The sequence below is a fragment of the Neolamprologus brichardi genome, chromosome 1 (assembly GCF_056152115.1).
Source record: "Neolamprologus brichardi isolate AB-2024 chromosome 1, ASM5615211v1, whole genome shotgun sequence".
NCBI classification, from domain to species: Eukaryota; Metazoa; Chordata; class Actinopteri; order Cichliformes; family Cichlidae; genus Neolamprologus; species Neolamprologus brichardi.
Window position 1 is genome coordinate 39,593,253 of NC_142104.1, and position 15,477 is coordinate 39,608,729.

At 43.5% G+C, this 15,477-nt stretch overlaps 1 protein-coding gene across 2 annotated transcripts in view; it reads left to right on the top strand.

Moving 5' to 3' along the window:
- The first annotated feature begins 424 nt into the window (after positions 1–424).
- c1qtnf4 (C1q and TNF related 4) overlaps positions 425–15,477 on the top strand; it is a 48,473-nt gene continuing 33,420 nt past the window's right edge. Inside the window, exons 1-2 of one of the 2 annotated variants that reach the window (XM_006804434.2) lie at positions 712–801; positions 9,464–9,609. Coding sequence is in view for 1 of the 2 variants with exons in the window: in XM_006804433.2 (XP_006804496.1) it covers positions 732–801 (70 nt within the window). In the remaining variant the exon portion in view is untranslated. Of the gene's footprint in view, positions 802–9,463; positions 9,610–15,477 lie in introns of both variants that reach the window. The other variant, XM_006804433.2, reaches the window with a different exon arrangement.

Here is a 15,477-nt window from a genome sequence, read left to right on the forward strand (position 1 = left end):
CCTGCCAAAGGCTGACCAAGAAAAGCGAAAGCACAGGAGGGATTTAGTCAAGTGCTCATTTAAATATGAGTGAGCAACAGACTGTGGAATTTGAATGAGATTATAAAGGGAGACGGGTAGGATGAATTTCAATTTGAGAGCATTACACGTATTCTCAGTGTGTCTCTTCATCCCACTACCCCCGCGCCTTACCCACCAGCCTCCCAGAGGTGAGAAAATAACTCCCAACAAAGAAGCGGGAGGGAGGAAGTTGGCAGCGCTGTCGCCAAATAGCGAAGCCCAACGGTTGTTATGGCACGGAGGCTCCTCCCCTCCCATTATCTGTGAACGTACACACAAACACGCACGCACCAGAAAACACAGGTGGGAACACATACACACGCACGCACACACACACAGACTAGGATCTAGGTTAACAGAGCATCATATCCGAGTGCATCTCTCCAGCACTGCAGTGGTACGCATTGCACCTCATCTAAAAGCTCTTTATCAAATGATAGCCTCCAATAGCAATATAGCCGTACAATATATAATTATATGTACAAAGACAACATGAGCAGCAGCAGGTCGAGGGAAGGCACTGAAGTAGGGAGAAAAAGGCAGATGGAGAAAACACAGTGAGTTACAGAGAAAAAAGAGCAAGAAGGGAAAGCCGGGAGGGTGGGAGAGCAGACTGCGAGAGAGAGAGAGAGAGAGAGAGGGTGAGGGGGGAGGTTTATCCAGCAGCGCTGATGAGACAGAAGTTTCAGCTCTGTGCGTTGCACACGGCCAGGACAGAAGAGACCTTCCGCATACATACAGGTGAGACAGCTCACTTCTTCTTCCCCTCTGAAGCACGGCTTGTAGCCTTTGTGCATGCTGAAACGTAATGCAGACATTTAGGTGCAACAGAGAATACTAGGAACTTGGTGCTGGGAGCGCAGCCTAAGTTGTGAGTGTGCTGGCATGCATCGAGCGCGTCACTCGGGGTTCAGCAGATGTCCTGAGAGACAAACAAGACAACCAGTCCAGAATGTGCTCTGATTTTTCTGATAAGTAATTTCCCAGAGGAGCTCAAAAAGCAAAGGGCAGCGTAAGTGTTGGTGTGATGTTAATGGATGCTTTAAGTGTTGCTTGCTGTGTAAGTGCTGGGAGAAAAGAGCTATACTGCCTTCAGTGCGCATTCAGCAGTCATGCCGCATCTGAGCAGCATGTATTATTTATCTGCACTGATCTCCAGAAACAGTGACACCTCACAAAAGCAGAGGATGTAATGCATATAATGTCTATATAATGTCACATGTGGCAGCTGGGCTGATATAATGCGCTGTGGGAATGCGAGCAGAGGGACAACCTGCAGCTTGCATATGTTTAGCTGAGCTACAGTTGCTTTGTCTTGTTTGTAACATCTTGCCACGGTGGGTTGCAGTGTGGCAAAGACAGCATGAGTGGATATCCTATGGTTTATTTATCTGCCATTATCTGCGGCAGAGATACAGGAGAGCAGAAGGAGGCTGTGAATTAGGCTGAGGAGATGAGATCTCTCTTATCTTAAGATGGGTTTTCTGCACAAAGGCGGTTGACTCCTTTTGTCTGCAGATACAATATCTTAATCCGCATCAGTGTAACATACGGCTGCTGCGGGCTACAGATTGATCCTCGTGCTCAGTGTGTGTGCAGATTACACATTTGTCAGGGACATATGCTGGTGTTATTTACAGCATCTGTGTGTGTGTGTGTGTGTGTGTGTGTGTGTGTGTGTGTGTGTGTGTGTGTGTGTGTGTGTGTGTGTGTGTGTGTGTGTGTGTGTGTGTGTGCCTGCATCCAGCTGCTTCTGCCTTCTTTTATTGAGGAGCTCTTGATGTCGTGAGAGCAAACAAAGAAACCTAGAGTTATGAGATATAAAAATATACACGCTGCCAGCGCAATAAATTGACAAGTAAAGAATTGCCTCAACCAAACACAGCCCGGAGGGAGGGAGCATCAAGCGGTTGAGGAAAGTTTCAAACTTGTTGCTTTGCAGTAGATTGCAGCTGTAAATGGTGTCGTTTAACCTGTTGTACGGTTTTACTATACAGGCAGAGCCTTCAGTTTTCAGGCCCCTCTTCTCTGGAACCAGCTTCCAGTTTGGATTCAGGAGACAGACACTATCTCTACTTTTAAGATTATTCATTACTAAGATTATTCTCTCACCTCAGCATGTCACAGCAGATGGCCCCGCCCCTCCCTGAGCCTGGTTCTGCCGGAGGTTTCTTCCCGTTAAAAGGGAGTTTTTCCTTCCCACTGTTGCCAAAGTGCTTGCTTATAGGGGGTCATATGATTGTTGGGTTTTTCTCTGTATTTAGTTTTGTAGGACCTACCTTCCCATATAAAGCGCCTTGAGACGACTGTTGTTGTGATTTGGTGCTATATAAATAAAATAAAATTGAATTGCTGTATTAAGTCGACCATCCTTTTGACAACATACACTCTATGCAGACGATAGATGTAGCCACATGACATTACGCACTGGTTTGTGGACTTTTTGCTTTTTGGCTGCTGCTGTGTCATGATCCTGGGTTGGTGACCCAGCATTTTGAGTTTATTGTTATTATTTTGTAGTTTATTCTGATTTTGTATTTATTCTTTAGGCTTGATTCCAGTGTTTTATCATCCCTACCTGTGCCTTTCCTCTGTGTTCTGTTCGTGTCCCCGAGTTTGTGTTGTAAAACAGTCTGTGTATATCCTGTTTTACTTTGAAGGTTTGTGTCTTGTGAATTAGGTTCAGCTGTGCTCCCCTCCTGTGTGTCATTCCCTCATTACCATGTGTGTATTTATAGTGCGTGCCACAAAAGCATGTGTTTCGTAGGATGCTTAACAAAGAAGTAAAACCAGCAGCTTAATAAGTTCTTTGGCTTAAGCAACCAAGTTTTATTCAAGTGAGCCCTATTTTTCATAATAAATACGAGCCTGTAGCATTTAGTGACAATAGCATATGAAGATCGTAGCTTGAGGCGACTGCATTTACGTACTTCTGAGGATGATGTTTGGGGTTTTAACAGACAGACTGAGATTAAAATAGTTGCAGCTACACAACCCTAAAGCTTCTGTAAATAACATTTAATCTTCTGCATTCCTGCACCAAACAGTCAGCCTGACTTGTTCATTTGTGCTGGAAAGCAACATGTTGCATGCAGCAAAGGGGGAAAGGGTTAAAAGGTGCAAACCTTTTTTTTCTTGCATATTGAACACTAACAGTGTGGTTTGTATGAGTGTGTGAGAACGAAAAGGCCGGCAACCCCTCCCAAATATTCAAAAAGAAAAAGCTCAAATACTTGAAAAACAGGGCAAAGATTTATTCAAGTTGAAGCCATGCTGTTCTCAGTCAGTCTCCTTTTTGTCATGCTTTAATTCTCATTTAGAAAGGGTTCACTCTGCTGCTCACTGTTCCAACTGTGACAGGTGCAGCTTTTCCCAAAGGAATGCCTTCTGATGGGAGCTTTAAAAAAATCCATATCAATGCATCCATTTCTCCTGACACATGAAGGGTATAGGAAAGAAAAACAGTGGTCCATCTTTTCATTGGCCACATCTACACATAGTTCAGGCGTTCAATGTTAAAAGGCACTGAAGGCATAAAGAGCCGATCACTACAGATCCAGATCCATCACGATGTTACTGAGGTGTGACCACCAGTGCACTCACTTTAAAAAGAAAACAGCAGAAATGCAGTTTACTTGTACTCGTGCTAGAGAGTTTTCTTTGTTGTCTTTGTATTACTGTGGGGTCTTTACTTTACACCTTGAGAGAACTGTTGTTGTGATTTAGCATTAGATTGATAAATTGAAGTCAATCATTTGCAGAAAAATACTGTATTTATCAAAGCCAACATAAATTATACTTTTTGTTGTCTTTTAATCATAGTTTAAAATCTCATAATCACATATAATTTAATATTAATCACACAATTACTGAGCAGTAAGCATCACCATTTTTATCCTTGGAAAATAAAAACACTTAGATGAACCAGAGATCACAAAAATAGATAATGAGATACTTTCTGTGTTTTTGTGCTTAATGGTATTTAACTAAGACACCTGAGTGATGTATGAGCAACTAATTATGTGAGCAACCTTCTCCAAGTCATCTGGGGTAGCAGTGTTTGATCTTTGAAACATCACAGCAAACACAACATTTCAGTTTGGAAATAGTTTGTGCAAATCCAAGCTCAGCCATGAGACATTGCTGTTTTTTATTTGTCATGAATTGAAGAGAACAGCTTTGGGGGACATTAAGGCCACCATCACAAAGAGACCAGCTGGCAACCTGCTGTCAGCTTGTCATAGAGAAGAATGAGGGAGGTTGCTTGGTGTCACTAGGTGAAATTAGTCACAAAGAAGTATTTGGCACTGTATTGAAAACCTCATTGTAATTGCTGTGGTTGCTAGCAGATTAGCATGGTCACGTGTAATCTATGAGAGAGTTGCCAACAAGTGCAAACACTTGTTAACGATTTGGTAAGCAGCAGTGAAAGGGGAAACAGAGACCAACCACCTGTAAAGAAAACACCTTTGAAAAGTGGTGGTTTCAACAGAAAGGCACACAGGTGAACACTCTCCATTCCTGATTTAGCTTTTTCAAATTTCACTACTTGTCTGTGGTTATTTGGCAATTTGCAGACAGCTTGTCATCTTCTATACAAACTACAGGCAATCACAGCAGTCCAAGGAGTCACGGGTCCCCTGTGTTATTGAGGCTTACCAGGCTATAGTTTGACATTACGGCTGCCAGCACCTTCCAAATAAAACTGAATGTGGAATATTTGCAAGAGCCACTTCAGTCACTGATTGCCCATCTGTAAGCACCAACCAGAATACTCAAAGCAGGTGGAGATCTGTTTGTTCAGAGCTTGCCAATCTTGAAAGCACAACATGCATCCCACGCAGGAAAAAGAAAAAACTACTAAGCCAATTGCAGTGCAGTGTTGTGGAACAGTGGACACGGCAAGTGTGAATGCAAAGCATCATGTGAGAAGCACACAAGGAAAAAAGAGAGACACACTCTGATTATTTTAAACCTCACACCTTTGGATCAGTGCAAGTTACAAATAAGTCCCAAAATAAGCCCCAAGAAGAGGAAAGTGACAGTACTGCAGCAGACGATGTCTTTGAGTTGTATGGCGTCATCATCTGACAATCCCTCTGTTGCTGCACTAATCTGTCTCCAGCAACATCCTGACAATATCTCTCTCACACACACACACACACACACACACACACACACACACACACACACACACACACACACACACACACACACACACACACACACACACACACACAGTTCACTCCACCCTGAACCCTTTCATACTTTCCCAAAAGCACAGTCCCCACCCCGAATGGAAAACAATCCATCTGTGGATTCTTCTGTTGTGATTATACAGGTTCACAATACTGCAATGCTTTTGTTTCCTCGCTTTCTCAGGCCATGGTAAAAGACTTTCAGACTGCCTTGAAGAGATTCTAGCAAACCGTCAGGCGACTCAGGAGGGGAAAGCGGTGCTCTACCTGCACTGTGTATAGTGCGGGTGGAGTGCTGCTGACTTCGACTGAGAAAATTGTCATGCGGTGGAAGGAATACTTCGAGGACCTCCTCAATCCCACTGGTCTTCCATGGCGGAAGCAGAGTCTGGGGACGAAAGGGATGACCCGCCAATCTCTGGGGGCGAGGTCACTGAGGCAGTTAAACAACTCCTTGGTGGCAGAGCCCCTGGGGTGGATGAGGTCCGCCCTGAGTTCCTGAATGCTCTGGATGTTGTAGGGCTGTCTTGGTTGACACACCTCTAGAATATTGCGTGGAGATCAGGGGCAGTACCCCTGGATTGGCAGACCAGGGTGGTGGTTCCCATCTTTAAGAAAGGGGATCCGAGGGTGTGTTCCAGCTACAGGGGAATTACGCTCCTCAGCCTCCCTGGGAAAGACTATGCCGAGGTGCTGGAAAGGAGAGTTTGTCCGCTAGTCGAAACCTCGGATTCAGGAGGAACAATGCGGTCTTCTTCCTGGTCGTGGAACACTGGATCAGCTCTTTATCCTCTCGAGGATACTTGAGTCTACATGTGTTTTGTGGACTTGGAGAAGGCATTCGATCGTGTCCCTTGGGGTGTCCTGTCGGGGGTGCTCCAGGAGTATGGGGTGACTGGCCCATTGCTACGGGCCATTCATTCCTTATACAACCGTTGCATAGCTGACAATAATTCGAACTTGTTCCTGGTGGGTCAGCCAGGGCTGCCCTTTATCACCGATTCTGTTCATAATTTTTATGGACAGAATTTCTAGGCGTAGCCAAGTGGCAGAAGGCTTTCACTTTGGTGGTCTCAGGATATCATCTCTGCTTTTCGCAGATGATGTGGTTCTGTTTGCTTCATCAGGTGATGGCCTCCAGCTCGCCTTGAATAGTTCGCAGCCGAGTGTGAAGCGCTGGAAATGAGAATCAGCACCTCCAAATCTGAGGGCCATGGTCTTCAGGCGGAAAAGGGTGGAGTGCCCACTCCGGGTCAGGGATGAGACCCTGCCCCAAGTGAAGGAGTTTAAGTATCTCTGGGTCTTGTTTGCGAGTGATGGGAGAAGGGAGCGGGAGATCGACAGACGGATTGGTGCGGCGGCCACAGTGATGCGGATGCTGTACCGGTCCGTTGTGGTGAAGAGAGAGCTGAGTGTAAAAGCGAAGCTTTCAGTTGACCAGTCGATCTACGTCCCTACCCTCACCTATGGTCACGAGCTGTGGGTAGTGACCAAAAGAACGAGATCGCGAATAAAAGCGGCAGAAATGAGCTTCCTCTGAAGGGTGGCTGGCCTCTCCCTTGGAGATGGGGTGAGAAGTTTGGCTATCTGGGAGGGGCTCAGAGTAGAGCCGCTGCTCCTCCACATCGAAAGGAGCAGTTGAGGTGGTTCGGGCTTCTGACAAGGATGCCTCCAGGCATGTCCCACCGGGAGGAGGCCCCAGGGCAGACCCAGGACATGCTGGAGAGATTATATCTCTCGGCTGGCCTGGGAACGCCTTGGTGTCCCCCCCGGATAAGCTGGAGGAGTTTGCTGAGGAGAGGGAGGTCTGGGCTTCTCTGCTTTGGCTGCTGCCCCCGCGACCCGGCCTCGGATAAGCGGAAGAAAATGAAAGAAAGTATACTTTATTGATTCCCATGGGGAAAGTCCTCTCTGCATTTAACCCATTCACTCAGTGAAGCAGTGGGCAGCCATTGGGCACCTGGGGAGCAGTGTGTAGGGATAATACTTTGCTCAGGGGTACCTCAGGGTAGCCGTTCAGTGGATTCGAACCACCAACCTTCCGATCATGGGGCCACCACTACCTACTGAGCTATCCCTGCCGCAGTGGATGGATGGATGAAATAAGTTATCCCACACAGAACAGTGTGCATGCTGTCAAATGCAAGCTGTCTTTAGAACAACTTTCAGTCCAGTTTCCAGAAATTCAACAGTCAGCACAAGTAAACATGACTCAATGCATTGTGTTTGTTTATGACCATCAAGCATTACACAGTAAGCTACCAACGTACAATCATGCAGTAAATGGGTGAGATGGGAATAACGGGAGTGAAAACTGGGTAAAGATACACTGGTGTAGAGTCAGAAGGGTAAAACAAATAAACAGCAAGGACAGAAGCTGTAAATAGACTGGTTCTTAAGCAGCACTTTCCTCTCTGGTTAAGTGCTTCATTCAACTTGTCTTATTCACATTCATACGAGCGCTTTTTTCCAACATCTAAGTGCTTTCTGTCTAACACTCACACACTCCAGTGAATGCATCAGGGGCAGCTCAGGGTTCAGAGTTTTGGTGAAGCATGTAGACTGAAGCAGTCAGGGATCAAAATACCAACCACCCAATTAGCAGATGACCTGCTGTGACCCTCAGCCACCCCCGAACTGTGGTATGAGAAGAAGATTGATGCCCATCTACAAACTTTGTCAAACAGAAGTTCACAGACCAAATTTAGCACCACTTACTACAGTATAAAAACAAACTAGCAGCCACTGCTGGTTTTTACAGTGGCTCTTTAGGGACAGCACAGCTGCTCTTTCAGCTGGTGCGCCTCTTTTAGCCAACTGAAATATCTTTATTCAAAATTTTAAAAATCTTAAGGAGACTTTTATTATCGCAACTCAGAAAAACCAGGAAGGATATAGTCAGGGGTAAAAATAGTTCAGAGTTGTTTTCACAAGCAGAACAACTCATCTCTGTGCAGGCTGCCAAGAGATGAGTGGAAAAACTGAGTCACTAATCCAACTTAAGGTGGAAATAGGTGAGAGCATGGGCTGGTGCTAAATATAGTAAGCCCAGATGATTAATACTACTGACTTTGGATTCTTCGTCCATGAGGTTGAATTTCAATGTCACAAAGTTTACACAGCAGAATGAAGTGTGATCTCTTTATTGACCCATGTTGTGGTATATAACCAAAGTGGCAGCTAAACGTGATGTGGACACCAAACTGACTGGACAAACACGACTCGGGATCAGCAGGTTCATCGCTGTCAGCGTGTTTGGCATTTATTTCAAGAAACGCTTGGCATAATCAATTCAATTCAATTTTATTTACACAGCGCCAAATCAGAACAACAGTCACCTCAAAGCACTTTATATTGTGAGGTAGACCCTACAATAACACATGCAGAGAAAAACCCAACAATCATATGACCCCTATGAGCAAGCACTTTGGCAACAGTGGGAAGGAAAAACTCCCTTTTAACAGGAACACATCTGGCAGAACCAGGCTCAGGGAAGGGCGGGGCCATCTGCTGCAACTGCTGCAAGCTCACTAAGCCGCTAGGAAGTCTCTGGACTCTTCTGCTGCTTTCATTGTCCTTCAGTACACAGATGCATTTTCAGTTTGCAGAGAGGATGTGATCAGTCAGCACCGTGGATGTTTGATACACTCACTATTTAAGATACCATGGATTACACACCTCCGTTTATGATAGAAAGGGAACTGGATCAAAATCAAATAAGCATGACAAAGTTGGATATTTCTTAAGCATTAAATAAACGGACCAAAAATAAGTGGGCGGAGATTTCTAACTATATGCTTAGAAGTTCTTTGATTCTGAAGATGTGTCCTGCTAGTCTTAGATCATTAAGCCCGTCCTGGTGGGCTGGAAATATCCTCCTGTGCTAATTATTCACCTTCCTCACAAGACCATAGCAGCTGACCACAAATTGCAGGATAGTTTGAGAAGGGAAGTTTGTTGGTGTTTAAATCTTACTGAAATCTAAACCAGCTCCTTACCTGACTGCCATCTGTGCCTTCAACCCCTGTAATCGCACATATAATGGACCGAGGCAGCAGTCAGCTCACTCCCGCTGCTGCTTGTACCTCGTATGTCACTGATGAATCGAACCTCGCCATGTTTTCTGGCAAGAAACTAGGCTGCTGCCACCGCCGATATTCTCCTTGCTTTCTCTCTCTATTCCTTCTCTCTTTCTGTTTCTTTAGCAGGTGAATTGACAGGATTGAGAGAGCAGTGTTTCTGCTTTGGGTTTTCTTTGTACTCAGACACTGGCAGGAAAAAGAAGACACTTACAGGATGGATTAGAGTTCATAGAAATTGATCTCTTCTGTTGTTTGCTAAGGCTGACAAGGTAGGCTTACACCTCCAACTCTTTTTTTCTCTTTCATATTGGATCTGTCAGTTCTCTCTCTTTGTCTTTCCATCTTTCTTTCCATCCCTGCCATGCATCCCATCCCCAGGCTGGTCCGTGTGTCTACAGTTGAGCAGGCAGCTGACAGCTTGGTGACAAGTGCTGAGGAAGGGAGGAGGAAAAGCAGTGAAGGGAAGGAGGGAGGGAGAAGGATTAATGAGAGGGGCAGAAGCAGCAGAGGTCTGTCACTGCACCTCCAGATAACAGCCCCCCAATTCTCTTTGATATGAGGCCTAGGTCGCCAGGCTGCTCCATCAGGCTGCTCCATCAGTTTGTATTTTTGAGCAAGGGTTGGGCTCTTATTATACCTTCCTCCCTTTATTTTCTTTGTGCATTTTTAAAGGGAGGAAAAGAGGAACCAGTGTAGGGTGATGCCAAACCTCCGAAGAATAAAAAGCCAAAAGTAGAACTGAAAAAAACACCTTTGGGAAAGGACAAGAGGAAAGAAACTGGTTATCCACCCAAAGCACGTTCCCCCTGCTGTGCTGATAAATAGAGGCTGGTGTACAAGAGGAACTGCATGATGTCTCAGCAGTGAGAGGTTGGCAAATACAACATGGGAAATGTCTAAACAACTCGACCGCTAAATCAAAACTTTAATACAACAGATACAGACACACTGAGACTTGATATATATATATTTGGCAATTACACTCCCATGATCCATCATGGGAGAACTGAATCCCAGCACTGATAGGCTTTAGGACACCTCCCCGGAGTCTGAGGCTTAGATGGAGCTATGACTGAGGTATCTGTGAGTTCGAGATGGGGGGAACGAATGAGTCTGAAAGGGACAATAATGGACACTTAAACCAAACAACGGGAGGCTCATTGGGTCAAAGAAGGTAGAAGGAAGATGATAGGACAAGAGTAATGATGTCAGACAACGTGAGAATTGATATATAAACATGTATAAATCATAGGTTTTAAAAGATGGATGTAACTTCTGGTTCTAAGAAGATTTAGGTACCTTAATCTTAATCTTTAGAAACCTATTCCTAATTAATACCTTAATCCTACAGTCCTTCCAGTGACCAGCAGGGGCAGCTCCTCATCCCAATCCTCTTGATGCAAAAAGAGTCTGATTGTATAGAAGTCTATGGGGAAGCGTCTCTAATGCTAACTTATCTATGACTTCAATCAAGATTTTAATTGTGAATTTGTGGTCTCTGTTCTTAGTTTCAAGTCTCATTTAATATGATATGATGTTCATTTTGTAATTTTTCCTCATTTATAATAATAAATTAAACACTAAACATGGAGTGATTTGGAGTGTGGCTATCTTCTGATTGATAAGTACCTCACGAATCAAATTAAATTAGTGTTGTCATTCGGGCTACATCCATCTTTTCTATTCAGTCTGGGGTATAAATACATTCACATTCATTGTTTGTTTGTTTTTTCAAAGCTTTCATTTAAGCATATGTTTTTACTGCTCTGGGATTTATGCTCCCTCACAGGTCAGGAGCTGAGCTGTATGCACAGGGCAGTTTTCAGATGGGGGGAGCAATAAAAGGACCTGCTGAAACAAACAGACCTTGTGATGAAACACTTTGCATATTCCTGCAGAAAACAAAAATCCACCAATAGGCTTTATTTTTTATGTAAATAGCAAAGAACCTAATCCAGCCCTCCGGCTTTTCACTTTCATTTAAACTTTACATGGATTTCCATAAACCTGCTGTAGATAACGATGTGAAAACGAGGCACACATAAATCCCAATGAACCCGACCCTCTGACGTCGTAATGCCCCTCATGATCAGGGCTCCTGTGTGTGTCATGCCCTTTGGCAGCATGCTCTGTTTAAAGTTGAAGACATTTACTGTAGCACCAAAATATAATATGAAGTACCTCATTTACACTTAATTCAAATCTAACATGGCAATGAACTGTGCGACATGTTTGGTAGAGCAGCAGATAATGTTAAGCTCTGAGTCATTCTTAGATAATCTGCTGTAGCTCCTCAGATAAAACATTACATTACAATAAAGATGTGCACACATCACCCAGAGGTTAAGCTGCAGGGATACAGATTTAATCAATGGGACTTTTCCTAACTGGTAATAAATTAATTTTGTAAGTCAAAATATTTACAATAAATTACCCAGTCCCAGTACACGCCCTTATTTAGATTTGTATATACTGATGGTGGACGTGATGTTTGTTTGTTACATGAAAGCTCCAGATAACATTACCAACTATTGTGCTCATGCTTGGATTCACATTTGATTACAATTTGATTAAAATGTATATCTTAAGAGAATTTTGGAGCAACAGAAATTGCTCAAGTCATGTAAACTTGCACTATTTTATAATCTGCTACTAGAAGATTACGACATGTCAGCTGAATGGAGCTGGTAGCGTTCAGTGTTTGAATGCAGATAATGCTTTAATAAGACAAGTCTTATTAAAGTCCATCTCCTTCTCTTAGCTGATGAAGGGACCAAAACAAAACTTTACACTTATGCTAAATAACGACCCTAGTCATCTTCTCAGAATGTGTTTAAGGACATTGAAAAATCAGAGACATAAATTCTCCATTTTACACTTTGTCAAATAGTTGTTGCAATAACTGTTTTAGTTAAAAAGCAGAAAGTCCTGCTTCTAAGCCTGGTTTAGAAGACAGAGTGAATTAGAAGCATTACAAATCTATAAAGGTGACTTTGAGGGCAACAGAAGTTTTTTTTTAGCTCAGACTCGGGGTGTTACCTGTCATCATCCTGTCCAAGAGCTTCAGACTCATTTGGGATTTTCTTTGCACACTTCTGATTATACGACCTGTGTAATGCAGACATCAGTGGGGATGCTAAAAACAATCTTCTACAATAGAAATCTTTGATCCAGTCCCAAAGGGCATAATCATTCAGGATCACCCCATGACTCTTATTTCTTCTCCTGGGGCTGCTCCTTCTGATAATGGACATAATCATAACACTAGACTGAACACTTTGATGTCCATCCTCAGTCCCAGTCTACATTTTGATATTGACTTCTAGTCTGAGGTGTGAACTTTCCTATCCACCCTCCCTCAGAAGCCTGTGCTTTGATTTTGCCCTCCCAGCAGGTAGGAGCCGAGGGAGGCGGCTTCACAACATCAGTCGCAGCCTGCTGCCTTCATGGGAAACAGAGCAGACAGTATTGGTCATTATGGAGGCCCTTATGTGCTTTTCACAGAGTATAAGGGCGAGCACGGGCATGCATGTGCAAAATTATTATCATCAAGCTAACTGGAGGACGTACAGGGTAAGTTGGGCATTGAGTGTTCTTTGGTGGAACAAAAAAAGAACCAGGTAACATGTATACTGGTTTTTTTATGCTTTTTCAGAGCAGGAATGTTACTGGGACTTAATATGTACATACTGTACTGTGGAGAACTCTATTGACCTTCATATCAACCCATGGTAAAATCTGATGATGACAGGTACTGTGGATAAACGACAGCACATTTCTGTGCAAGTTAAAAAGTAGAATGCATCAGTTCTGTTTGTCCCGATTTTCACCAGTTTCATGAGAGCCTGGATGTTTGCAGTGAGCAGCTTGAAACCTCATTCCAAACATGGACCCTACTCACAGTGTGTTATCTAAATGTGTAGAGGAGACCATTTAAAGCATGTCAGAAACATTCAACTTGGATTTCTGACAACTTAATGTTCTTTGAAACATTTTAGAAAGAAATATGTTTTTAATTTATGCTGAGCTTTTAGCACTTTTTGTTTTGAACTCACTGGTCACTCTTGGTAATCATCTAAATAAGTCAATCATCAGCAGAAAACTACAAGGATTTGGAACAATCAAAAATCTCACTGCTGCTTCCAAGCAGTCCTTCCTGCTGATGCCATGGAGACTACTCGCTGCACATCCTACCCATTCGTCCCGTGCATCCATATAGATTTCACTGGATTTCCGGTGGCCTCATTTATCTGTAGCTAGCAGTACAGAAGCAAAGCAAGCATATAAGCTATGTTTTTAAAATTAGCAGGTCATTTCAAATGTCAACAAATATAGCCTGAAACAGACTATCAACTGGATTTTGAAACACAAACTGTTAGCTAGCTATTGGTCCATTTGCTGTATTTGAGCTCATTCTCTGAGATGGCGAGAGTGACAGCACAGAAAATCCAGTCTCAAAATGATATCCTCTTTCTCATTAAGCACTTTATCCAGCTCTTCTGACCAAGGTGTTCCCAAGCCAGAGGTGTAATCTGTCCAGCGTTTCTGAGTATGCCTCATCCCAGGAGGACATGCCTGGATTACCTCGCACAGGAGATGCCCAGGATGTATACTGATGCCTGCACTACATCATCTCACTCCTTTAACGTGGAGGACTGGTCCCTCTTAAGTGACCACAGCTAAGGCTGAGCCTAGCCACCTTTAGTATCCACGATCTCATTCTTTAATCCGCAGGTCATGAACCAAGACCTGAAGAGACTTAAAGTCACGAACCATGGCCCTGGGCTTGGTGTTGCTGAATTTCTCTTGTTAGTTTGTATTGTTACGTTTATTTTACAATATATTGTTTTTTAAGTAATAAAAAAGAAATTTAAAGGTTGTGTTAGAAAGTAAGCATAGGCTAAACGTGGTAGGTTGCAGTATTATGTCAGAATTTACAGTAACATCCTCTGCACTAGTTGTGCACGTTCACTGTTAGAATAACCCAGCGTAGGAGTTACTAATGTGAAATTTAGCTGATGGTGCCTTTTAGTGTAACCAGTGTTGGGGAGTAACGGAATACATGTACCGCCGTTACGTATTTAAAATACAAAATATGAGTAACTGTATTCCGTTACAGTTACCGTTTAAAAAGGTGGTATTTAGAATACAGTTACTTTGTTGAAATAAATGGATTACACGGCGGTACTTCCTTGTTTCATATTGTCGCGGGTCAGGACTGTTTTGGTTTTGTTTTACAGCTACGTTCTGTTGTTCCAGGCGGCAGCGTTACGGTTGCCATGGTTACAGTGTGACGCTCTCTCTCTGCGTGTTTCCTGGGTGAGAGAGGCCTTTTTGTTGTTGTTGTGCTAAGCTAATAGGCAGAATGCTACCGGTATAGCTCTAAAGAATGTAGCCTCATGGGCAGTGTAGTCCGTGCTGCAGGGAGAATGGACTGCCATACACATTATGTGTCTCTGAGCGAGGGAGGGAGAAAAAGGAAAAGTACGAGCTGTCATCGAGCAAAAACGGGAGCTGGAAGCATGTAAATATAATAATAACCACTGCAGCCAAGAAGAGCGCCTGACGAGCCCAGTTAAGTAAGCTATTAAGACTCGACTGTACACCGCGTTCGTGTTTTCCTCCAAAAACAATAAGTTCAGTTGGAGCAGCCTTTCAACGCCTCTCTCTGTCTCTCGCAAGCAAAGTTGACCCAGACAACAAAGTAAAGCTATTTTTCAGCTACGAGCCCGACACAGAACCCACCGTATTAGCCAGAGGTCCCTTTACTACGGTTCGGAGCCGCGGACCTTCAGTAACAGTAATAAATCACACAGCAATAGTACATTCATGTAGTTGTAAACAGCATGATAATATATTAAGTAATCCAAAGTATTCAGAATACGTTACTCTCACTGAGTAACGTAACGGAATACGTTACAGAATACATTTTGGGGCATGTATTCTGTAATGGAATACATTTTAAAAGTAACCTTCCCAACACTGAGTGTAACTAACCAAAGTCCACCTGAGACCAGCTTTATTCTGGCAGGGTTTGGAAAACAGCTGTGAAAACATCTGTTTATATGCAGTTAGCCAAATCAGTCCTTCTGGAAACAAACTGGGTAGCCATCTTGAAACACCGCCTGGCAGTTATT